Raw genomic sequence first — 26609 nt, 5'->3', positions numbered from 1 at the left:
TCCTCACCGGGATTCTGCTGTACGTCCGCAAACTTATTCCGTTGCAGCCGATCCGTCTAACAGCGTCCAACTGCGTCAGGTTCTCCAACACCACCACCATCGGACTCTTAACCGACAGCCATCTCCTTTCAAACTTCCAGAGGTCACGACACTCTTCGAACACACCCAAGTCTCTTTAATCCAAAGGCACTCCGTAAAACACCAGGCATTTTCTTTTTTAATACCCCGTTGAATTTTTTTTTCGCAATTTTTTTATTTTTTTTTGTAGCACTAAACCATTTGGTGGGGGACACTCCTCCTCTTCTTCGGAGAACTAACGGTACTTGGCGAACCACGAAACGGAACTTAACCGACGACTTTTAATATTTTTTTTCAAATTTTTACTGAAAAATATTTCATCGAAAATGACGCGAGAAAAAAAAAAAAAAAAAAAAAAACAAACACTGGGAAAGATTTCAGGAGAAACAATACACAGTAAAATAACAACTAATTTTTGAATTCAAACTAAAAATAAAACAGTTTTTGCTTTAATGAAAGTTGATAGGCACACTATAAATGGTTAGGCGCGCTTATACTTGCATCAAACCCTACGTAATGTACCACCCCCGGCCGAGTTAAAATGCGTAACCGGAAAAGAAGGTGTGCATGCCTGACACGAACACTCAAAGCGTGTTCTAGCGTGTTGCTCGTACTGACTCAGAGCAAGGGTGAGATGTAGGTGTAAGGGCAGTGCGTGTTCGTCGGGAACCTAGTGCATAAGATCGGTCAAGGCCTGTTCTTACACTGAAAATTGCGAATTTCGCCAAAGTTTCAGCATATTTATGTTTTTTTACATTTTTGAACCTTCAAACTTTGTGTCCCACTTTGCCCCTCTTCCCGTTTACCTAGAGTGCTCATATTTGGCCCAGAGGCCATTTTTATATGTCCAAACAACCCTTTAAAATTTCATTTCAAATTCACCAATTTAGGCAGTGTCGCCAAATCTTCGTTGGAAAGGTTTAAAAAAAAAGATAATGTTTAATTTGAGTGCGCTTTTTACGAAATGATTGGTATTTTTTCCCTAAAAAGGACTGTTATCCTTTTCTGTCATACTGCTTACTTTGTGGATGGTGCGAACCTTTAGGGTCAACGTTCTTCCCAGAAGGAAGGAAGGTTACGCGCAATTAAGCAGTTATTTCCTTTGGTAGCTGGAAATTCCAATACCTTCGAAATTGAATAATGCAGTTAATGCTGATTAGACTGTTTCTGAGAGAAATGATCAGTAGTTAGTGAGAAAAATACAGCTAAGGCAAAACGATGGTCTTTATTTACTTCGTTCTGAGCTTAAAATATTGTACAAAATAGGGCAAACTTTTCCCGTTGTTGTTTAGTTGATTGCGAGGTGGTCCTGTGCGTACGCCGTTTGTCGTTGAACTTGACTGAATGCTAAATCTTACTTAATCTATGTTTAGTATTGCAGCTGCGCGGTGAGAGTCCGGAGAGAATTCCATTAATCCGTTTGCCGAGGGGTCCAGTTATCGATGATCCAATTTGAATGATTTCCATATCAATGGTCGGCCATCAGCAGATGACAGAATTTGATGACATCGTCGTGGGCAGCAAAGTAACACTTGGCCACCTCGTAAGCCGTGTCGCAAGAGTCTTCATGAGCTGAAATTAGCAATTTAGCTGTGATTAATCTTTGAGAAGAATTCACGGTCCAACTCACAAATGTGGCCACACTCGCGCGTCAGGTGCTCCAGTGCGTCCTTGATCTCGTTGCTCGGGGCCAGCGGCGCCAGCCGGTCCAGCAGAATCCGGCCGGTGCCCTCCTCGATGACCTCGACCTTGTCGAACAGACAGTGGATGTAGCACTTGACGCCCCGCTCGTCGTGGATCGTCCCGTCGATGCACTTTTTCAGGCTGTCCTCCGACGCACCGGACTCGGCCACGCAAATCTTGTGCAGCATCTTGATCGGGCCCCGGAACTGCTCCGGGATTTCGATCGAACCCTTGCCGATGGCGCCGGCCTGTTGCAAAAAATAGAAAGAATTTTGGAATCAATTTATTGCAGTTGCAAATATTAGAAAAGGCTGTTGAAAATATTGTAATTTTTATCATAAAAGCTCGATTTTGAAAAAAAGAACTAATATAGTTAATACCCCCTTCGATTTTGCCTTCCTCACTGAGGTAAGGCTATAATCCTGCTATAAAAATGAACTTCGTATAGAAACGTCGTAGACCCACCTTCATGTATACATATCGACTCAGAATCGAAAACTGAACAAATGTCTGTGTGTATGTGTGTGTGTATGTGTGTGTGTATGTGTGTGTGTATGTATGTATGTGACCAACAAACTAGCTCATGTTTCTCGGCACTGGCTGAACCGATTTGACCCGAACTTGTTGCATTCGACTTGGTTTAGGGTCCCATAGATCGAGTTTTATACAGATTGAAGTTTCGATAAGTAGTTCAAAAGTTATGTATAAAAATGTGTTTTCACATATATTTGGATCTCACTTAAATGTATGTAAACTATGTCCGGGTCCACCATCCGACCCATCGTTGGTTAGGTTATCAAAAGACCTTTCCAACGAGTCCAAAACATTGAAGATCTGGCAACCCTGTCTCAAGATATGGCCCCTTAAGTAATATTGTTGTACTTTTTTGAAGCCGAATCTCAATTAAATGTATGTAAACTATGTCCGGATCCACCATCCGATCCATCGTTGGTTAGGTTATCAAAATACCTTTCCAACGAGTCTAAAACATTGAAGATCTGGCAACCCTGTCTCGAGATATGGCCACTTAAGTGATATTGATGTACTTTTTTGAAGCCGAATCTCAATTAAATGTATGTAAACTATGTCCGGATCCACCATCCGACCCATCGTTGGTTAGGTTATCAAAATACCTTTCCAACGAGTCTAAAACATTGAACATCTGGCAACCCTGTCTCGAGATATGGCCTCTTAAGTGATATTGATGTACTTTTTTGAAGCCGGATCTCACTTAAATGTATGTAAACTATGTCCGGATCCACCATCCGACCCATCGTTGGTTAGGTTATCAAAAGACCTTTCCAACGAGTCTAAAACATTGAACATCTGGCAACCCTGTCTCGAGATATGGCCACTTAAGTGATATTGATGTACTTTTTTGAAGCCGGATCTCACTTAAATGTATGTAAACTATGTCCGGATCCACCATCCGACCTATTGTTGGTTAAGTCATCAAAAGACCTTTCTAACGAGTGCAAAACATTGAAGATCTGGCAACCCTGTCTCAAGATATGGCCCCTTAAGTAATATTGATGTACTTTTTGAAGCCGAATCTCAATTAAATGTATGTAAACTATGTCCGGATCCACCATCTGACCCATCGTTGGTTAGGTTATCAAAATACCTTTCCAACGAGTCTAAAACATTGAACATCTGGCAACCCTGTCTCGAGATATGGCCACTTAAGTGATATTGATGTACTTTTTTGAAGCCGGATCTCACTTAAATGTATGTAAACTATGTCCGGCTCCACTATCCGACCCGACGTTGGTTAGATTATCAAAAGACCTTTCCAACGAGTCCAAAACATTGAAGATCTGGCAACCCTGTCTCGAGATATGGCCCCTTAAGTGATATTGATGTACTTTTTTGAAGCCGGATCTCAATTAAATGTATGTAAACTATGTCCGGATCCACCATCCGACCCATCGTTGGTTAGGTTATCAAAATACCTTTCCAACGAGTCTACAAACATTGTAAACATTGAAGATCTGGCAACCCTGTCTCGAGATATGGCCTCTTAAGTGATATTGATGTACTTTTTGAAGCCGGATCGCACTTAAATGTATGTAAACTATGTCCGGATCCACCATCCGACCTATTGTTGGTTAAGTCATCAAAAGACCTTTCCAACGAGTGCAAAACATTGAAGATCTGGCAACCCTGTCTCAAGATATGGCCCCTTAAGTAATATTGATGTACTTTTTGAAGCCGAATCTCAATTAAATGTATGTAAACTATGTCCGGATCCACCATCCGACCCATCGTTGGTTAGGTTATCAAAATACCTTTCCAACGAGTCTAAAACATTGAACATCTGGCAACCCTGTCTCGAGATATGGCCTCTTAAGTGATATTGATGTACTTTTTGAAGCCGGATCTCACTTAAATGTATGTAAACTATGTCCGGATCCACTATCCGTCCTATTGTTGGTTAGGTTATCAAAAAACCTTTCCAACGAGCCCGAAACATTGAAGATCTGGCAACCCTGTCTCGAGATATGGCCACTTAAGTGATATCGATGTACTTTTTGGAAGCCGGATCTAAAAAATAGATGAAACTTGTGTACAGCCATTGTTGTGAGGAAGGCTCCAACCACATAGGTGGATTAAGTTAGTTTTTTTTTTCATTATGTTATGTTTTAAATAGTAGTAAAATAGGTTTTAAAATAACGACTTACGTTTCAAAAGGGCTCAAATAATATTATTTTGCTCTATTGAAATGTAAGTCGTGATTTCATTAATCTGAAAATACTTTTTTTTTTGTCTGCCTGTGTGGATCAATCGGACCGCGCACTGGACTCACAATCCAGAGGTCGCTGGTTCGAATCCCGAGGCGGACGCAAAAATTCTAAGTGTAAATATACACAGAAAAAAATAATGTAAATTTGGAAGCTGTAATTTTGGAAGGTTGAATATTACCTCTTTTATGATGTAATTTTACCTCAATTTAGACTGAAAAAGTGACATTACACCAGAAAAGTGGTAAAATTACACATTTCCAGAGGTAAAATTACACCTTTTTTCTGACATAAAAGATGTACCCCTTCCCAGATGTAATATTACCATGATTTTTTTTTCTGTGTAGGTATTCGGTGCCCTCTCCCCGTGCCATACTTTCACACTTAGGAGACCCGGGAGGCGGAGTCTTGTCGCAAAAAGAACGATACACACCTGTGGAACCGTTGACGAAACCGCAAGGTTTAAGAGGGCCACATTATAAGGTGTTACGTCGATTCCGTTCCGAAAATACTTTTTTCATGAATTTGAGAAAATTTTACACAATTAATGGTCTGTTTTTTAGGAGATGTTTATTCTTTTCAAGATCATATCTCAGCAACCAAAGGTCGGATCAACAATGTACAGAAAAGCAAATTGTCGTGAGTTTTTCAAACTTTCGAATATATTTTTTTCATATAAAGACACTAGGGTGGTCCAAATCCGGACTTTTTTGGGGCTACCCCCTGAAATCAAACATTGACCCATCACTAGGCTAAATTCCAAATTTGAGCTCATTCTGACCACGGGAACCCCTCCCTCCAATCGCTTAAAGTTTGTATGGGAAAAATCGTCAAAATGTATGGAGAAAAGCAACTGTTTTACTTTTTTACCTGTGGAAGGCGCCATAATTATCCGATTCTTACCATTTCTCAAATGTAGAACCTTCATTAAATTTAGAACAACTTTCCCGAAGACACCATATTTTTTCGATTTTTTCCCGTGAAATTATTAGCGCCCAAAACTGACCATTTTTGTGCGGCCAGTTGTAAGGGGCTACCTAACAACGATGTTTATTTCCAATTCGTACACGTGCTCTCTCTCTCAGGTTCAAATTCTCTCACGAGCTTGCTCGCCTGCCTGCCTGCCTGTTTGCTTACAAGCGCGCGCGCTGTTTCTCTGCTTGGACTTTTGTCGTCGTCGTCGTTTTTGTTTGTCGTCCGCTGCGCTGCGTTCCTGCATGTTTATTATAATTTTCAACTAAAATAGCAGGTTTGATTTGAGATATATAATTAAATGTTATGTGTGATAAACAATAGATAACATATTATCAGAGCGTGTGAGAAAGAATAAAAATGTCGATGAATTAGTTCATCCATGAATCCCCACCTGGTATTATTGAGTAATTTGTTAAATAGGAACATTGCAATTGAATTTTCTTCAAAAAAAAAAAAAAAATACAGGTGAACTGACAAAAATGAAGAAAAGTTGCAATACTTGTTGCAGGTGGTCGAGGAACACAGAAAGAAATGTCCAGACAGCACAAAAAATAATAATTTTAGAGAGTATGAATGAAAATTTGCAGTAATAACTGTTAAATTGCCTGAATTTGTATTGATTTGTAATAAAGTATATTTTTGTTAAAGCAAACTACCTAATGTAACAACATTTGTATTACCTGAAGTTTTTTTTAAAATAATTCAATTATTATTATGTTTATTTAGCATTTACGAACAACTGCTTGTAATGCTTGGAGAAACAAACAAACCCTGTTCACCTGACATTTGCTAAGCTGTATTTTCTTTAAATTATTATTTTTTCAGTGTTTTTTTTTTATTTTGACATAATATAAGAATTTATATGCTAAATATATCTCAAATCAAACCTGCTATTTTAGTTGCAAATTATAATAAACATGCCAGGAACGCAGCGCAGCGGATAGCAAACGACAACGACGACGACGACGACAAAAGTCCAAGCAGAGAAACAGCGCGCGCGCTTGTAAGCAAACAGGCAGGCAGGCAGGCGAGCAAGCTCGTGAGAGAATTTGAACCTGAGAGAGAGCACGTTCGTTAACGAATTGGAAATAAACTTCGTTGTTAGGTAGCCCCTTACAGCTGGCCGCGCAAAAATGGTCAGCTTTGGGCGCTAAGAACTTCGCGGGAAAAAATCCTAAAAATATGGTGTCTTCGGGAAAGTTGTTCTAAATTTGACAATTTTGAAGGTTCTACATTTAAGGGTGGATTTTCATGGATTTTTCGATGACCGACATCGAAAGCTGCTTTCGATGCTCGTGGTCATATTTTGCCGAAAACTCATTTTTATCAATCAGGTTAAATCGCAAAATGGTTTGGATTGATATTTTATGGTAGTATAAGCACAAACAAACACATACCCATCGCCGGAAAGTTGCGAAAATGCGATTTTCCGACTTTTCATTTTCGATGCACGAGCATCTTTAGACGACCGACATCGAAAGCATACTCACGACCATGCTTTGCTAAAATGTCCGTGCATTGAAACTCGATGCTCGTTCAGTGCCTTTTTGCTACCTCAGCGGCACCCTAGACACAAACCTAAATAACGCTTTGAAACGCTTGGTACGGGATGGGAATGAAACTTGACGAAACAAATTCTATCTGTCAAACCAGACCTTGTCAACAATCAAAACAGCTGATTTTGCATGGTGAAATGGAGTTAATCTTCTGGCCATTGTTTTGCAGACGGAATCCGTCCACCGGTGGACGGATTGCTTGCCTAGGTTAGCAAGAGGAACTGATCCACCGGTGGCCGGATTTCTGGACATTGTTTTGCCGGAGGATTCCGTCCACCGGTGATCGGATTTCAGGGCATTGTTTTGCAGGAGGAATCCGTAAACCGGTGGAAGGATTGCCTGGCCAAGTTGACAAGAGGAACTTTTCCACCGGTGGTTGGATTTCGGTGCATTGTTTTGCAGGAGAAATCCGTCCACCGGTGGACGGATTTCAGGGCATTGTTTTGCAGGAGGAATCCGTCCACCGGTGGACGGATTGCCTGGCCAAGTTGACAAGGGGAACTTGTCCACCGGTAGAAGGATTTCGGGGCATTGTTTGTTTTTGCTGGAGGAATCGGTCCACCGGTGGCCGGATTTCTGGACATTGTTTTGCAGGAGGAATCCGTCCACCGGTGGTTGGATTTCAGGGCATTGTTTTGCAGGAGGAATCCGTTCACCGGTGGACGGATTGCCTGGCCAAGTTGACAAGTGGAACTGGTCCATCGGTGGTTGGATTTCAGGGCATTGTTTTGCAGGAGGAATCCGTCCACCGGTGGACGGATTGCAGGGTTTTGTTTTGCAGGAGGACGGATTTTTGGGCATTGTTTTGCAGGAAGATTCTGTGCACCGATGGACGGATTACCTGGCCAAGTTGACAAAAGGAACTGGTCCACCGGTGGATGGATTTCGGGGCATTGTTTTGCAGGAGGAATCCGTCCACCGGTGGTTGGATTTCTGGGCATTGTTTTGCAGGAGGAATCCGTTCACCGGTGGACGGATTGCCTGGCCAAGTTGACAAGAGGAACTGGTCCACCGGTGGTTGGATTTCAGGGCATTGTTTTGCAGGAGGAATCCGTCCACCGGTGGACGGATTGCAGGGTTTTGTTTTGCAGGAGGACGGATTTCTGGGCATTGTTTTGCAGGAAGATTCTGTGCACCGATGGACGGATTGCCTGGCCAAGTTGACAAGAGGAACTGGTCCACCGGTGGCCGGATTTCTGGGCATTGTTTTGCAGGAGGATTCCGTGCACCGTTGGACGGATTGCTTGCCTAAATTCTGCTTAAATTTCTTAAATTCCAAATTTCTAAAATTTCTAAAAAAAAAATTAAAATTTTCTTAAACTTATAAATTTACTAAGCTTTTTAAAATTTCAAAGTTTTCTTAAATTTCAAAGTTTTCTAAAAATTTTCTAATTTCTAAAGTATAAAAAATATATAAAATGTCTTAACTTAATTTAATTTCTTCAATTCCTTTAATTTCTAAATATTTATAATATCTTAAATTTCTAAAATTTCTTAAATTTCTAAAATTTCTAAAATTTCTAAAATTTCTAAAATTTCTAAAATTTCTAAAATTTCTAAAATTTCTAAAATTTCTAAAATTTCTAAAATTTCTAAAATTTCTAAAATTTCTTAAATTTCTTAAATTTCTTAAATTTCTTAATTTTCTTAGGTTTCTAAAATTTCTAAAATTTCTAAAATTTCTAAAATTTCTAAAATTTCTAAAATTTCTAAAATTTCTAAAATTTCTAAAATTTCTAAAATTTCTAAAATTTCTAAAATTTCTAAAATTTCTAAAATTTCTAAAATTTCTAAAATTTCTAAAATTTCTAAAATTTTAAAATTTCTAAAATTTCTAAAATTTCTAAAATTTCTAAAATTTCTAAAATTTCTAAAATTTCTAAAATTTCTAAAATTTCTAAAATTTCTAAAATTTCTAAAATTTCTAAAATTTCTAAAATTTCTAAAATTTCTAAAATTTCTAAAATTTCTAAAATTTTTAAAATTTTCTAAAATTTCTAAATTTTTTTAAAATTTCTAAAATTTTTAAAATTTCTAAAATTTTTAAAATTTCTAAAATTTCTAAAATTTCTAAAATTTCTAAAATTTCTAAAATTTCTAAAATTTCTAAAATTTCTAAAATTTCTAAAATTTCTAAAATTTCTAAAATTTCTAAAATTTCTAAAATTTCTAAAATTTCTAAAATTTCTAAAATTTTTAAAATTTCTAAAATTTCTAAAATTTCTAAAATTTCTAAAATTTCTAAAATTTCTAAAATTTCTAAAATTTCTAAAATTTTTAAAATTTCTAAAATTTCATAATTTTAAAAATTTTGAAAATTTTGAAAATTTCTTATTTTTTTTTTAAATTTCTAAAATTTCTTTAATTCTTTTAATTCCTTAAATTTCTTAATTTTTTTATAATTTCTTTAATTTTTTAAATTTCCTCAATTGGGTCCTAAAATGAAGCTTAGATTGCTGATATTATTGTTTACAGCGATAAAGCTTAATTTTTAGAGTACAATGACCCTTTGTACGACCACAAAGAGTTTAAAATGGATTTTTAAATCAATTTTGAAAAATTAACCTCGCGGTCCTTCTTGACAGAAAAGCTCCTACTTGACAGCTTGTTCCAAGGGGACCATAGTTGATCCATCGAAAAAATGTTGTCTTGTCAAAAAAAATTTTTGCATTAAAATGAAAAAAAGTGATCAGAAATGGTTTTTAATCGTATTTTTTACCGTTGTACATAAAAATTGACATAGGGCTTTAGTACCCAATTTCCTAAATAACTAAATTATTTCTTTAATTTCTCATATTTCTTGAATTATTTATTTTTTAAATTTCTAAAAACCTTTAAATTACTTATTTTTTTTAAAATTCATAAAAAATTTTCCAATTTTAAGTCCACTCTATAGAGAATTTGCAGCTAAGCTAAAAGACACATGTCGCCACCTACCAATAGCGTAAACCTATGATTTTTTTAAAAATGTGTTTTTTCCTTCATAATCAACATTTTTATTAAACTTATGCCGGATTCGGATGAGAAAAATTATTTCCAACAATTTGGTGTACAACTTTCCAATATTTGTTTGATTTTTCTATGAGAAAACTGTAAATTTAGAAAAGATAGAAATTTGGACTATTTGGCAAGAAAGTCTGTCAAAAATCAATAAAAATTGTTGAATATACGTTAACACATCTGTTATCAACTATAAAACTGTTTGTTTCATTGATATATATGGGAAACTCATTTTTAGTGTTCCAAAACATGTTTTTTTAAAGAAAAAGTCACAAATTTTTGCGCGCCTAAAAAATGATGTTCATTATTTTAAAGCAAAAAACATTTCTCGTCTTTTGCAACCAGTTTCATTAAGATTGATGCAGGGAACCATGAGAAATAAGCGATTTTGTTCTTCAATCCAGCAGAAAGAAATACGATTTTTGGCAAGTAACCTCATTTTGGCGCCACCTACATTTGAAACACAGTCGCGCTGCAAAACCTCAATTATCTCTCATCTTTTTTGCATGATTTTTCGCAACGAACAGGAGGCAAATGGTTTTATTTAATTAAATTATGCGCTAGTCTAATCATACGCCTTTTTGAAAAGATTTATTGAACAACATCAGCTTATTTCAAAAGTTATTCTGGAGTTCCGATCGCCACGCAATGCTGCTTTGTTTACGTTTGAATCTGTCATTTTCCATCCTTCGTTAACTTGCATGCAAGTGTTCCTTATTCCGGAAAGTCGATTTTGGGGTTGTGTCTAAGCTAAATGAAGTAACGCAAGCCACGAGCATCGAATTGGTTCGATGCTCGTGCTCTCGATGTCGTTGCACAATCCATGAAAATCCAGCCTAAGAAATGGTAAGAATCGGATAATTATGGCGCCTTCCACAGGTAAAAAAGTAAAACAGTTGCTTTTCTCCATACATTTTGACGATTTTTGCATACAAACTTTAAGCGATTGGAGGGAGGGGTTCCCGTGGTCAGAATGAGCTCAAATTTGGAATTTAGCCTAGTGATGGGTCAATGTTTGATTTCAGGGGGTAGCCCCAAAAAAGTCCGGATTTGGACCACCCTAATAGACACGTGCGGTTACTATTAAAACAATCACTTGAAAAGACAATTTTGTTGAATAATTTCATTTCAAAACGGTGCAATTTATCAAAATTTCATGAAAGTTTTTTTTCGATTTACGATTCAATTGTACATTTAATTTTTTGCCCTTTTTATATATAAAAAAATATCTAAACATGATCAAAACCAAAACGTCCGCCATACCCTATAGCTAGGCTTAGTGATTTTTCACGCGAATAAATGGCAAATTTCACGAGGACCTTTATTGCAAAACACCAAATTTTACGGAAATTTCGCGGAACGTGAAATCTGCTTAAATAAATCAGAAAATCTTAGGTTAAAGTTATAGAAACAACTTTTATGCTTCATTATATATTATTTTTGATAAACTAAAAAAAGTCTTCACTAAATTTGAACGTGACGCAAAAAAAACTATTTGTAATTTTCAAAAAAAGTTTCAACGTGGTTTATGGATGGGCTCAGTAAAAATATTATACAGTGGTTTTCACATGACTATTCAAAAAACAAAAAATAAAAATCATTAGGCAAAAATGATTCAAACTATAACGAAGTATACAAAATATTATTCAATATCAGAACAAAAAAGTGTTTTATTTTTACTTCCACGGTATTTATCCACCCAAACAATCAAATTTCGTGACAATCAAACAGGACTCAGAAAAAAATTAAATGTACATTAAATGTGACTTTTACACCTGAACTACCAAGCTCGAGAAAATTCACCCTTTTTCTCGAGCTTGGGAGTTTTAGGTGTTAAAGATCAAAAAATTCTTGAATAAATCAAGCTTGATTTTTTTTCGAGATATTCCTTCTAAATAAAAAAAACGTATAAAATTGTTATGCGAATGCAAATCTGTCTAAATTTAGTTATTTACATGAAAAACTAATAAACTATCTTTGTAATAACTTGATGATTTCAGAAATATGTGTTTTAATTTAACTGATTTTTGATAACATCATTTAAGTATTCACAGCATTCACTTCTCAATAATTGATATAACAATTTAATGTTAAGGTATGTTCTACTTACAATTTTTCAATTGGTTCATATCACGCTTTTCAATTGAAATCTAATAAAATTTTCATAAAAGTCTTAGTGAATTTTCTATATGAAACAAATTTAAAATGTTGTTATTTCAAAGAATTGATTTCAGAAAGTTGATAAAATTCACGGGATTTCACGGAAATCTTCAAATTTCACGAATTTCACGCTGTCCGCGAAATCGTGAAAATTCACTAACCCTACCTATAGCTCAAAAGAAGGGGTCAAGTCCGTCAAAATCGAGTGTTTGCAAAAAAAAATATTTTTTTAAAAAAGGACATTTTTTTTTAACTAAACTCTTATTTATTATGGAATAGTCCTAATCAAATTGAGCAGAAAATCCCTTCTCAGTATACAGATGGTCGAATGCTTTCATAGCAGATAAACAAACTTCATGTAATCCCATGGGCGGGGGTTAGTGGAGGGCCATCATCATCTTGTATAGCACTTTTGATGAAAAAATCTTATTTTAAATTGTGTGACAATATTTCAGATTAAAAAAATATTACCGGTTTCAGAAATTTTAATTTTTTTTTTTTTTTTAATTTATATTTATTCAAATTTCTTTTCCATGTACATTCATTCAGTTAAAATATTATTGAGTGTCCAATCACAAACGATGACTTTTCACCTCAATTTTAAATACTAGCAACTTTCATTTATTCATGAAATATTGTAGCTTTCGCTATTCAGTGATTTCAAATGTAGGAGGTCCTACATGTACAAAAGGGAAAAGGGATACCTTAAAACTAACTTATAAACTATATAAAGAGCGGATCAATGCAGCTGAAGACTGCAATGATTTTTGTCGAAATGCATCAATTATCTTATTGGACATAACATCCAAAGTGTCAACTTCGGCTAATTGATGAAGTTCACTGGTGCTGAACCAGGGAGGAAGTTTCAGAATCATTTTCAGAATTTTGTTCTGAATCCTCTGAAGTTTTTTCTTCCTGGTTAAGCAACAGCTTGTCCAGATCGGCACAGCATAAAGCATGGCAGGTCTGAAAATTTGTTTATAAATTAACAGTTTATTCTTGAGACAAAGTCTAGAATTCCTGTTTATAAGTGGATACAAACATTTAATATATTTGTTACATTTAACCTGGATACTTTCAATGTGATCCTTGTAAGTAAGGTTTTGTCAAAACCAAGTCCAAGATATTTCACTTGATCCTCCCACTTTAAATTTACCTCATTCATCTTTATAATGTGATGACTTTTTGGTTTAAGAAAATCAGCCCTTGGTTTGTGAGGGAAAATAATAAGTTGAGTTTTGCAGCATTTGGAGTAATTTTCCATTCTTTCAAATAAGAATTGAAAATATCCAAGCTTTTTTGTAATCTTCTTGTGATGACACGAAGGCTTCTGCCTTTGGCGGAGATGCTTGTGTCATCAGCAAAAAGTGATTTCTGACATCCTGGGGGCAAATCAGGCAAGTCAGAAGTAAAAATATTGTATAAAATTGGACCCAAAATGCTTCCTTGAGGGACGCCAGCACGTACAGGTAGTTGATCAGATTTGCTATTCTGATAACATACCTGCAGAGTACGATCCGTCAAATAATTTTGAATAATTTTCACGATATAAATCGGAAAATTAAACCTTTTCAATTTCGCAATCAAACCTTTATGCCAAACACTGTCAAATGCTTTTTCTATGTCTAGAAGAGCAGCGCCAGTAGAATAGCCCTCAGATTTGTTGCTTCGAATTAAATTTGAAACTCTCAACAACTGATGAGTAGTTGAATGCCCAAGGCGAAATCCAAACTGCTCATCAGCGAAAATTGAATTTTCATTAATGTGCGTCATCATTCTATTAAGAATTATTCTTTCGAATAATTTACTAATAGATGAAAGCAAACTAATGGGCCGATAGCTTGAGGCTTCAGCAGGATTTTTATCCGGTTTCAAAATCGGAATTACTTTGGCATTTTTCCAACTACTGGGAAAATATGCCAAATCAAAACATTTGTTGAAAATTTTGACCAAGCAACTTAAAGTTGCTTCTGGTAATTTTTAATTAAAATGTAAAAATGCCATCCTCACCAGGGGCTTTCATATTTTTAAATTTTTTGATAATAGATTTTATTTCATTCAGATCCGTATTAAAAACTTCATCTGATGAAAATTCTTGTTCAACAATATTCTGAAATTCTATTGAAATTTGATTTTCAATAGGACTCAAAACATTCAAGTTGAAATTATGAGCACTCTCAAACTGCTGAGCAAGTTTTTGAGCTTTCTCCCCATTAGTTAATAGAATATTATCACCATCTTTTAAAGAAGGGATGGGTTTTGAGGTTTCTTAAGAACCTTTGAAAGTTTCCAAAAGGTTTGGAATAAGGTTTAATTTGTTCGACATCTCTTGCGAACTTTTCATTTCGCAGGAGAGTGAATCTGTGGTCAATAACCTTTTGCAAATCTTTTGAATTCGCTTCAGTGCAGGATCACGAGAACGTTGATACTGTCTTCGGCGAACATTTTCAGACGAATCAGAAGCTGAAGATCGTCATCAATAATGGGAGAATCAAATTTGACTTGGACTTTAGGAATAGCAATATTCCTAGCATCCAAAATTGCATTAGTTAAAGATTCCAAGGCTGAATCAATATCAGCTTTGGTTTCTAAAACAAAATCATGATTTAAATTATTCTCAATATGATGCTGATACCTGTCCCAATTAGCTTTGTGGTAATTAAACACAGAACTATTGGGTCTGGTAACTGCTTCATGAGAAAGTGAAAAAGTTACTGGAAGATGATCAGAATCAAAATCAGCATGAGTCACTAAAGGACCACAATACTGACTTTGATTTGTCAACACCAAATCAATTGTTGATGGATTTCTAACAGAAGAAAAGCAAGTTGGCCCATTCGGGTATAAAACCGAATAAAGACCAGAAGTGCAATCTCTGAACAGAATTTTACCATTGGAATTTACTTTAGAATTATTCCAAGATTGGTGTTTGGCATTAAAATCACCGATGATCAAAAATCGAGATCTATGCCGAGTAAGTTTATTCAAATCCCCTTTGAAATAATTTTTATTTTCCCAGTGCATTGGAAAGGCAAATATGCAGCTGCAATCATAATTTTCCCAAAAGAAGTTTCAAGTTCAATGCCCAAACTTTCAATAACTTTTAACTTAAAGTCACGTAACGTGCTATAAGTCATACTACGGTGGATAACTATTGCAACTCCACCGCCATTTCGATTCATTCGGTTATTAGTTATAACTTTATAATCTGGATCACTTTTCAAATAAGTGCCAGTTTTTAAAAATGTTTCGGTTATAACAGCAACATGCACGTTATGAACTCGTAAAAGTTGAAAAATTCATTTTCTTTCGCTTTTAAAGAGCGAGCATTAAAATTCATAATATTGATGGAATTACTTAGATCCATGATTAAACTTCAGGGTAAGAACAACATCATTCGCAAATTTTAATCCAATCTGGATTGCTTCCATCATGGATGTAGCATTACTCATTGTTTGAATCAAACCAAACAGTGAGTTTTGCAAAAAGTCATTTTTCAAACGTAACATCGCCGAGATCAGAAGATCCCAAAGCGTTGCCAGCAGAAAAATTTTCAAATGAGATTTGAGGTACCTGCCCAATTTCAGAAAGATTGGTAGAGGATTTAAAATTCGTGGATGAACCCGAAACGACGTTAGCATAAGAAATGCCATTGTTGTTACCTAACTTTTCCACGGTAGGGGTATTTCTAGCATTGTTCGAGTGAGACAGCACGAACGTTTGATTTAAAGATGCAGGTACAACCTGACTTTGAGAAAATTTCGGTTTGGATTTCGGCTGATGCTTAGCACGAGAATCCAAAACCTTTTTCTGATGGGGCAATCCCAAAATTTGATTTGTGATTTCCACCACAATTTGCACATTTAAATTGGGTGACTTCTTTCACGGGACAATTGTCCTTGTCGTGAGAAGAATCCCCGCAAACCATGCATTTTGGAACCATGGCGCAATGATCAGTACCGTGACCGAATGCCTGGCAACGCCGGCACTGGGTCAGATTCTGGCCATTACCGCCATGTTTCTTAAAATGCTCCCACTTTACCCGTACATGGAACAAAAACTGAACTTTGTCCAAAAGTTTCAAATTGTTGATTTCATTTCTGTTGAAATGAATCAGATAAAATTGTGAAGTCAAACCAAAGCGAGAAATATTCCCGTTTGATTTTTTTTCATTGGTATTACTTGGGATGGGGCAAAGCCAAGCAACACCTTAAGTTCGTTTTTGATCTCATCCACCGACAAGTCGTTGGAGAGACCTTTCAAGACCGCCTTGAATGGACGAGCATTCTTGGTCTCATACGTGTAGAAATTGTGTTTGTGTTTTTCAAATAACCAACAAAAGTTTGGTGATCTTGTAAAGATTCCGTCAACAAGCGACATTCTCCTCTTCGACCAAGCTGGAACGAAACCTTCAAATTGCAAGTTTCCTTGCAATTCTTCAGTTGCGTTCGAAAGCTGGCCAAATCGGAGACGGAAGTCACAACAATTGGCGGAGCCTTTACTCGTTTCTCGACGGCAGAAGGCTCAGTACGAGGAGAAGGTTCCTTGTCATCAGTTTCGGATAAAACACCGAAACTGTTTGTCAATGGAATTGGAGGATTGACCTCACATTCAGAATCAGAATCAGACCTCAGAAGAGGCTGTTTTCTTTTCTGTTTCCGTTAGCCGGTTTAGCGTTCAAACGCTTCACCGACGTAACGACCAAATCTTCAGAAGATTTGCGTTTACCTTTGTTTTGACGCATTTTGCAAGCAAAGTTCTCTTAAAAGATGGCTTCGTTTGTAAAATACAACAAAATTTCAGGCGGGGTTAGTCTTGAAAAGACTGTTTAGAATTTTGGAAAATAACTCAGGTAGTCTTTAAAAAGACTGTGAATTTTGTTTTGAAATAACTCTGAGCTTAGGTAGTAAAACATACCGCAGCTCTAGTGTCCGTTCACCACGAAGGTTCGCAAGACACTGAGAAATTTTAAAATAAGAAATGGGTATTTTAGGGATACAAGTTTTAGTAATTAAAAGTTAAATTAAAAAAGGAGTCCTTTTTTTCGTGTACCTGTTTTTTCCTGAAAATTACCTACAACTTTGCCGAAGACATCAAATCGATAAAAAAACCCTTCTCAAGATACAGGATGCAACGGCAAATAAATCTCTTACGACAAATATTCAACAATTCCCCACGAAAACAACATGATTCGAAAAAAAGTTATCCGATCGGGCTCAAATTTTTTCTGGGGGTTCCTTGGCCGAAATAATTAGACCCGTATTTTTTTGGCCATTAGGGTGACCTACGCCGTGTTAGGGTGGTCCGAAAAATTGCAATTTTCGTCGATTTTCGCAAAAACATTTTTTTTTCAAAAAATTATATCTCCGCGCCATTTCATCCGATTTTAGCTGTCTTAGGCGCAAAAGAAAGGAGATTAGTTTGGCTATTTGGGAAAAATAGTAAGAAGTTCCAAAAATCTAGCTTAACATTTGAAAAGGTCGTATGAAAACTTAAAATGCTGTTTCGAAGGTCTCGGGACCAAAGAGCCTATGTCTAAAAATATTTTTAACAGATTCTTTAGACCTTTTCAAATGTTAAGCTAGATTTTTGGAACTTCTTACTATTTTTCCTAAATAGCCAAGCTAATCACCTGTCTTTTGCGCCTAAGACAGCTAAAATCGGATGAATGGCGCGGAGATATGATTTTTTTTTTAAAGTGGTTTTTGTGAAAATCGACGAAAATTGCCCTTTTCGGGCCACCTTAACACGGCGTAGGTCACCCTAATGGCCAAACAAAAAATACGGGTCTAATTATTTCGGCCAAGGAACCCCCAGAAAAAATTTGAGCTCGATCGGAGAACTTCTTTTTTTGAATCATGCTGTTTTCGTGGGGAATTGCGGTGTTGTAAGTGTCATGTATTTTTGTGAACTTTTTCTACAAAAAAAAGGAAATTTATTCTTAAAACCTATTCTATATTTTCAATATTGGAAAAACTGAGAATTGAGAATACTCGGTTTTGGCACATTTCCGGGAGTTTCGGAATGGACAAACTTTTTAATTCCTGTCTTTTTTCGCTTTTTCAGCCAGCCAGAATAGTTTTGCAAGTCGATTCATTGAAAAACGAATGAAATAGCTTATTCATCAATATACATTTGACGCTCCCCGGCTGCTGGTCAGAGTGGTACAACTTTGCATCGGAACATGATTCCTGGCGATGATTTGCGAGAAACCATGTTTCGGTATTTTTTGGTAGGGGAGTGTGGGGTAATTTGGACACCCTAAGGAAATTGCTCTGTCACGGGCTGTATGGAATATCCAAAGGAATGTGGATGACACCAGAGGATAATAGAGACCATATTTGATGGAAAAATGTCATTTATTTCGATAAATTTTGATGAAAAACCCATTTTTATCGCAAAAATTAAAAGGTGTCCAAATTACCCCCACATTTTTGTGTGGGGGTAATATGAACACCCTTATGGGGTAATTTGGACATGCCTTGTGGGGTAATTTGGACATGCCTTGTGGGGTAATATGGACATACCTTGTGGGGTAATATGAACACCTTTTGAGGGGTAATTTGGACACATGTTGAAGAAAAAGTTTAACATTTGATTTTTTGAGCATGTTTTTTATCCTTCAACCTGGTTTTGGTTTGAAGTGTTGTTTTGCTCACAATATTTCATCAAAGGTTTAAATAATGATTTTGTGATAGAACTATAATTCAATAGGAAGATAACAAATAGTTTAGTGTAGTATACATAATTTAATCATTAATACTGAAATGATTTAAACATTGATTCTGGATTAGGCACAAGTATAGCTTTTAGTGATTAAGGTATCGTTTATGTTTATATAAATCAATCTTTATATAGAATTTATTAGCCTGAAAATATTTTTTTTAATTTTACATTCTGTAGCCCTTCAAATTTAAATATTATTGTAAACCAGCATAGAAATTAGAAATGTCAAAGAAATTAATTAAAAGCAATCAACATTAGAGTCTTGTTGAACGCCAAATGTACAGTAATCAGATTTTCATCAATTCGAATATTGGAATAAATTTATCTAAATTAAAAAAATAGAGGTTTTGTGAAAGTTCTCATTGCTCATTCCTTTTTGATTGTTTTGACATATTAAATCCCTCTAAATTTATCTAAATCGCTTTAAAAACTCATCCAACCATAAAAGTTGCTTTTTTGTTGCCTGACAGGTAGACTTTCAGGTATGTCCAAATTACCCCACAAGCCATGTCCAAATTACCCCCATAGCATATTCTATCAAAAATTGCAATATTTGATGATAAAAATGGATAAAATGCACAATTTTTATACGTACATATCTCAGGCATCGTCCAAGCAACCCCCTTAAACATAAAATATCAACTTTTTTGCCATATAACCCCTGCAAACCCTTATTTCCTAACCTTCAAATATTAGAATTTAAGGCAGTACCAACCGGCCTTTGGAAACTTTTACATATTACACCAAAACTACTTAACCTATTCCAACTTTTTTGGTTTGTCCATACTCCTAGGCCATTACTAGTACTAGCATCATCACTTAAATTGCCGTTTTCACTTTATATCCGAAGAAAACGAGATTTTTAAAGGGGTGTCCAAATTACCCCCCCTGTCCATATTACCCCAAACTCCCCTACCTTTTTTCGCACTGTGCACTGGCAGACGTTACTCCGCTGCAAACTGAACGCTTCTGTCAAAGTGTCTTAGGATTTGCCTCATAAATCAGTAGACATTTCTTATTTTACTCATAAAATTATAAATATTTTCAAAATTCAAAAATAAAAATTATAATCTGTGAAAATCTAAATAGGGGAAATATACCAATTTTAAGTGGTCGTGTTTGAATGATGCTGGATAATCTGGAGAGTTCCTTGAAATTTACTAAAACCAAATACACCAACGAATAGAGCAACTTTTTGTGAACATTTCTGTTTATTTTCACTTTAATTAAAAGTTGTGCTATTCCTTTTACATGCATTTGAAAAAAATATTTCTCAAATGTATTCTAAGCAGTCGAGTGCATTGGACCACGTGCTTTTTTTTTCTATTTTCAGCTTAGTGCTGCCAATTGTGACGAATAGTGCATCCCGGGAATTCCAGAGACAAAAATTCCGGGAATTCCAGAATCCCGGGATTTTTTATATTTTGTCGGGAATTCCCCGAAATTGAAAAAAAATAAAATAATAATCTGGTCTGGTAACTCAAATTAGTTTGTGGAAATAGATGAACAGTTGAATACTTTGTAATCGATAATAATTTTAAAGCATTAGCAAATTTGTATTAGGCATATATCAACATGTATTTGGCTTATAAGGGAAAATTATTAAAAATTTAGTTTATGGATCCGCAAAATGCCTTGTGCTTTAAATATTTTTCATAAAATTTTATTTATTTTTTAAATATTTACGTTTAATGATGATTTTAAACTTGAAAAAAATCATATTCTATTATTTTTTATCAAACATCGGCATCTGGAGCAAATTAGGACAATAGTAACGAATTAAGACATCATAATGTTCTGATATTTTTTTTAATCAACAAAACAATTAGTGCACCAATTTTCAAATTTATTGCTCTTAAATATGTACCTTTTCAGACTGCAGTCCCGATTTCCCCCAGTTGGCGGTAGTAATTAAAAGATAGTTTGTCAAATATGTTTTATATAAAACCTGAAATTTTAAACTTTTCTAAAATATTACATTGGATGGATTCATTTTATTTTTTATCGTTTCTTTTTTTTCATGTAAAAAATTAAAGAAATATAATAATAAAAATTTTATGATTTTAATAAATAATTTCAATCACATTGGATTAAAAATGATAATTCATTAAAAATCCAAAGCGTAACAAACAACAAAAAAAAAACAAACATTTTTAATATTTTTTAGACTAACTAAAAACTGCTGCTCTTGTTCAGATTGAAGTAAAGATTATCACCAATTAATGGTATTTAGCTAATTCTATGATTGTAAGCTTGAAAAACATAACAAATTTAATGAAAACTTAGATTTTATGACTGTTTAAAAAATTTCCCGGGATCCCGGGAATTCCAGGGATTTGAAAAATATTTTTCCCGTTCCCGCCTCAACAATCAAGCCTTCGGACACCTAGTTTCGAGTAGGAATCTCGCAATCGAGAACGCCAAGGCAATGCTGTAGAGCGAATAATTTGATTTGATTTGATTTTTTTCAAAATTCAAAACCCGGGAAAATTGGACGCCCTAGTGATGAAATTTGAAGCGAACACTCACGAAAAGTAGCATCTATAGAGAAAATTTCCTGGCATCACTGGCTCACTCAAACAGGCGCTGCTTGGTGGTGTTGGTGGCCACCCTTTGTTCTTTATTTGCCTTTGCTTCTCGCTCGGTTTTCTTCAGCCTTCGATTGGAATGGGTCGTCAAAAGTCAAACGTCAAAAGACTTGGCGTGTTTGTTTTTTTGATGGCGCTTGCTAATTATTTACATGTTTCGGGATTATTTTTCAAGTGAGTGACTAACTAATGTGTAAAAGAACATGTTGCCGGTAGTTGAAAGCAATTTCATATCTTAAGCGCTTTGAAAACGTTACCGCAAGTGAAAAGATACTGATGGCGACTTTTGTTAAGCAGTTACGCTCTCATCTTGCATGTGGATGTGTGTGCCAATAAAATTATGAGAAATGGTCTCGCAAAATAGAAATTATGATAAAAAGTGCATTAAATTTGATCTTTTAAGCCAGCATGTGGCATAAATTTGTGTGCGGTGCTGTTGCTGGTAAGTTTATAGCCTAAATAGTATTTTTGGAGCTTTAATCGATTAAAAAGAGTATATTTCCCCTATAATATTTCATTTTATATTTTCATTTTTAAAAAGTTTGCACCTGAATCAAAAGCAAGAAAACAAAAAAAAAACAACAAACTTGCATAATATCAACGGAACAAGTTACCATCAAACAACAAAAACCGAACCGCACAAAGTTTCGGAGGTGACAAAATCCACAAGAAGATTTGCATTATAGCGCTCTAACGGCAGAGTCTGACGAACTTCCGCTGGCGTAGATACTGGTTTGAGCCTGAGAATAAAACTGGATGGGGATAAAGTTTTGCCGTGAATTTGAGAAAGCGGGGTTATTCGAAGCGTTCCCGAGTTGGTATTTTTTGTCGTTGAGAACTCTCCAAAGTTTTGAGGTGCAAAATATGCTTCTTTTATTGGGTGGCTATAAAAAGCAACAAATAATATTTAGTAAAAAAAATCTTACTAATTTATCATGTTCAGTTACACAGAGTTGATATTTATAAACAAATTTTGAACGTTTAACTTTGACCATGGATTCTTGTATCACACCTTGCCAACAACTGACGAATATGTTTTCAATTGAAAACATAAAAACTTCGTTACAATCCCCCCATATGACGGTTGGTTCGCGACGCTCGGTTCCCGGAGGAACGGAGGGATTCCGAGAACTCCTGACGGGTAACGATGTGAGTTATGTACGAATTTTGTCCATCAAGAACCACCAAACCGACGACGCGTGTCAAAAGTTTTTCGCGCTGGTAGGTAATGCAATTTGCATGTAATTTTCGCGGTAATTTAGGTGCAGTGTTGAACCTTAATAACCGTGAATTTTTTGGGTTCTAATTCATAATAAAGGCGTGTGTTTAATCAAGACTGGGTGGTGAATAAATTAGAATAAATTAGAAAGTCTTCTGCACGGGTGCGAAAAGTTAAGGAATTATGAGATAACGTTCTTTCAGGAGATATATGTGATGTGAAATTTGTCCATTAAAAATGTGTAAATTTACCACTATTCCGGTGTAATGCCACCTTTCCAGTCTTAATTGTAGTAATATTAAGTCATAAAACAGTTAAAAGTACACTGTCCAATCATACACTTCTGAGCAATTCTCTGAGATTTTGGTCATTCGACTTTTTTGTATTTTTTTATTCGGCTGAAACTTTTTTGGTGTCTTCGGTATGCCCAAAGAAGCCATTTTGCATCATTAGTTTGTCCATTTAATTTTCCATACAAATTTGGCAGCTGGCCATACAAAAACGATGTATGAATATTCAAAAATCTGTATATTTTGAAGGAATTTTTTGATCGATTTGGTGTCTTCGGCAAAGTTGTAGGTATGGATAAGGACTACACTGAAAAAAATATACACGATGATTTTTTTTCGAGATTTTTAATTTCATTTTTTGTTACTAAAACTTGATTTGCTGAAAAAACACTATTTTATTTATTTTTATTTTCTGATATGTTTTATGGGACATTAAATGCCAACTTTTCAGAAATTTCCAGAACGGGCAAAAAATCTTTGAGCGAGTTATGAATTTTTGAATCAATACTGATTTTTTCAAAATTGAAATATTGGTCGAAACAAATTTTCAACTTTATTTTTTGGTGTAAAATTGCAATCGAAGAGTATTTTAGTGAAATTTTGATAAAATGCACCGTTTTCAAGTTAAATCCATTTTCAGGTGACTTTTTCGAAAATAGTCTTAGTTTTTCTTTTTTTTTTAAATAAGTGCACGTTTGCCCACCTTTGAAAAAATAGTTTTGAAAAGCTGAGAAAATTCTCTATATTTTGCACTTTTGAACTTTTTTGTTACGACTCTTAGTTGCTGAGATATTGCCATGCAAGTGTTTAAAAACAGGAAAATTGATGTTTTCTAAGTCTCACCCAAACAACCCACAATTTTCTAATGTCGATATCTCAGCAACTAATGGTCCGATTAACAATGTTAAAATATGAAACATTCGTGAAATTTTCCGATTTCTTTGAAAACAATATTTAAAAAAAAATTAAACCAAGACTAATATTTTAAAAGGGCGTAATATTTAATATTTGGCCCTTTAGAAATGTTAGCCTTGTTTCAAAAATTTCGAAAATATTTTTTTCGAAAGGATCGGAAAATTTCACGAATGTTTCATATTTTAACATTGTAAATCGGACCGTTAGTTGCTGAGATATCAACATTAGAAAATGGTTGGTTGTTTGGGTGAGACTTAGAAAACATCAATTTTCCTGTTTTTAAACACTTGCATGGCAATATCTCAGCAACTAAGGGTCGTATCAAAAAAGTAAAATGTATGGAATTTTCTCAGCTTATCAAAAATATTTTTTTCAAAAGTGCACTAATTAAAAAAATGAAAAACTGCGACTATTTTCAAAAAAGTCACTTAAAAATGGATTTAACTTGAAAACGGTGCACTCCATCAAAATTTCACTAAAGTTCTTTTTGATTGCAAATTTGATTTTACAGCGAAAAATGAAATTGAAAAATTTTTGCGACCAACATTTCGATTTTTTGAAAAAATCAGTATTGATTCAAACATTCACAACTCGCTCAAAGATTTTTTGCACAACCTGGAAATTTCTGAAAAGTTGGCATTTTATGTCCTCTAAAACATATCAAAAAATAAAAAATAAATAAAAATTGTGTTTTTTTTTGCAAATCAAGTTTTAGTGACAAAAAGTTAAATAAAAAATCACCAATTTTTTTTTTACCGTGTATCATTTTTTTCCAGCGTAGTCCATATCCATACCTACAACTTTGCCGAAGACACCAAATCGATCAAAAAATTCCTTCAAAAGGTACAGATTTTTGAATTTTCATACATCATTTTTGTATGGACATTTGCCAAATTTGTATGGAAAATTTTATGGACAAACTAATTATGCAAAATGGCTTCTTTAGGCTTACCAAAGGCACCAGAAAAGTTTCAGTCGGATTAAAAAAATACAAAAACTGAAATTGTAAATTTACACATTTTTTTACTATGTATAGAATTATGCTACTACCGAAAATATCAAAATTTAAATAAATTTTTGAACATATTTTTTTTTGCAAATATGGAAAAAAGCCTAAAAAATACCATTTTGAAGTGGTTATGTTGCACATGACCAATATGACAAAGAACTTTGTTTGATTAAATATTTTTAATTTAATTTTAATCAGGACTTCAAATCAGTTGGAACATTTTTGAGAACACTAGCCTCTCCAGCATTGAGAGCAAGACTTGAAATAACAGTTTCGTTGGTTAAAAATTACCTAATTATAATTTTTCGAAAAATGTAACGGTTTTACAGGTAGCACTATTATCCAGAGCTTGAGATTATCACTTATTCGTTGGACGTCGTAATGTCAACAAGACGCTCGATTTAATCACAAATTAAAACAAACTTTCGCTAATCCTCGGTTTACTCTAGAAAAAAAACCCCTCCAGCTGTACTAGCACAGCATCAGAATCAAATCAAAGAGCGGTTTGCTAGAAACTTTCCGACCGCCTGATTCTGGTCTGCGATATCCCAGGGCAACGGAGCGATAATTTGCCATTTCCGTCGCAGAAGAATCAAACTTGACTCACTTTGGGCGAAACTAATTAATTAAATGAGGACAGCTGTACGGAGTAATTTTTGACGTCGGAAATCTGCGCCGAGAAATGGTCTTTGTGGGAAACTTTCCTTTCAACGATTGTTTCCTATTCGGTATTTAATTGGTTTGTCTGATTTAATTGCTGTACTCCATGGTTGAATTGACTTTGCTTTCTATTAACTCATTTTTCTTTCATTTCATATTTTTTATTAAAACAAAAATTAAATTCAAATTTAAAGCCCCACTCACCAGTGCGTGGCTTGTGAAGAGCCCGGCGACGGTCAAAAGTGTCAACAAAAGTTTCATATTGACAAAGTTTTGACCGAGCCTCCACTCCACACGCGGGTGGCACGCCGACGCAACTTTTTAACTTTTTTTCCTACTCTTCCGCACTTTGCTGACTACGTTGTGTTGTTAAAGCGAGAAAACTTCCACTAAATGACTGTATTTTTCGCGCTGTCGTCATACCTTTATATGTGAGCTTTGGAGGGAAAACTTTGAGCGTGAGTTGATACTTTTTTTTCTGTTTTTTTGCTGCTTTCATCACTTTGAATTAGCTTTTAAGTGGTAAAGTCACTGCCGGATGACGATGCCTTCGGCTGCTCTCCACCGAAGCATTATCCGTTCGTTGTTGTTCAAGGCATATCTCATGGAGGCGCATTGTGGTTTGGGGTAAAGAATTTTAATGTGAGAAATCTGATTTACGGTGACAAAAGGTAACTCAAAAATTCAAGTGCATGTTCAAAATTTCCAAAATACTAATATTATCTAAGAATAATATGGAGAATGCAAATTTGTTTTCAAAATTTCTCCAAAAACGCAGGAAGAAAAAAAATTTGTAATTTAAATAAAAAAAAAACAGTTGAAAAAAAAATCCTCAAATTTATTGCGCCTTGCAGCAATTCCTAGAGTTTGTGTCAATCGTGCTAGGCCTAGATTTTTTCATCACACTGCTTTGCAGAACTGAGAACTGTCAACTTTGCGCACTTTGCCTCGCAGTAGAGTGCTGCGGAATAATTTACATGGGCAAACTGATTTTCCATCACACCATCAA

General features: G+C 35.0%; 2 protein-coding genes across 3 annotated transcripts in view; one reads left to right on the top strand and one right to left on the bottom strand.

Annotated features, from left to right (window-relative positions):
* The window catches only part of LOC6053704 (RNA polymerase II-associated protein 1), an 82977-nt gene that overhangs the window by 9728 nt on the left and 46640 nt on the right, over window positions 1-26609 (top strand). The gene's annotated exons all lie outside the window — the stretch shown is intronic.
* LOC6032568 (pheromone-binding protein-related protein 6) lies at window positions 1285-26011 on the bottom strand. Of its 2 annotated transcripts, none has more exons than XM_038259724.1 (3): window positions 25805-26011; window positions 1709-2009; window positions 1285-1668 (listed from the first exon to the last, which is right to left on the bottom strand). In XM_038259724.1, exons 1-3 carry the CDS (start codon window positions 25859-25861, stop codon window positions 1547-1549), a joined length of 480 nt encoding a protein of 159 aa, XP_038115652.1. In that variant the 5' UTR covers window positions 25862-26011; the 3' UTR covers window positions 1285-1546. The 2 variants fall into 2 exon arrangements, with proteins under 2 accessions (XP_038115652.1, XP_038115653.1); XM_038259725.1 differs by having other exon boundaries at window positions 1285-1650; window positions 25805-26010.

Source organism: Culex quinquefasciatus, chromosome 3 (assembly GCF_015732765.1).
Source record: "Culex quinquefasciatus strain JHB chromosome 3, VPISU_Cqui_1.0_pri_paternal, whole genome shotgun sequence".
Classification (NCBI taxonomy): Eukaryota; Metazoa; Arthropoda; class Insecta; order Diptera; family Culicidae; genus Culex; species Culex quinquefasciatus.
This window is presented reverse-complemented; position numbering and strand designations above follow the sequence as displayed.

Bases quoted from the DNA above. Each gene is read 5' to 3' on its own strand.
- LOC6032568 (XM_038259724.1), bottom strand. From the start codon at position 25,861: ATGAAACTTTTGTTGACACTTTTGACCGTCGCCGGGCTCTTCACAAGC. The intron at 2,010-25,804 runs GTGAGTGGGGCT...TTTTTGCAACAG, and splicing joins TCTTCACAAGCCACGCACTG to GCCGGCGCCATCGGCAAGGG. The intron at 1,669-1,708 runs GTGAGTTGGACC...GATTAATCACAG, and splicing joins GCGCGAGTGTGGCCACATTT to CTAAATTGCTAATTTCAGCT.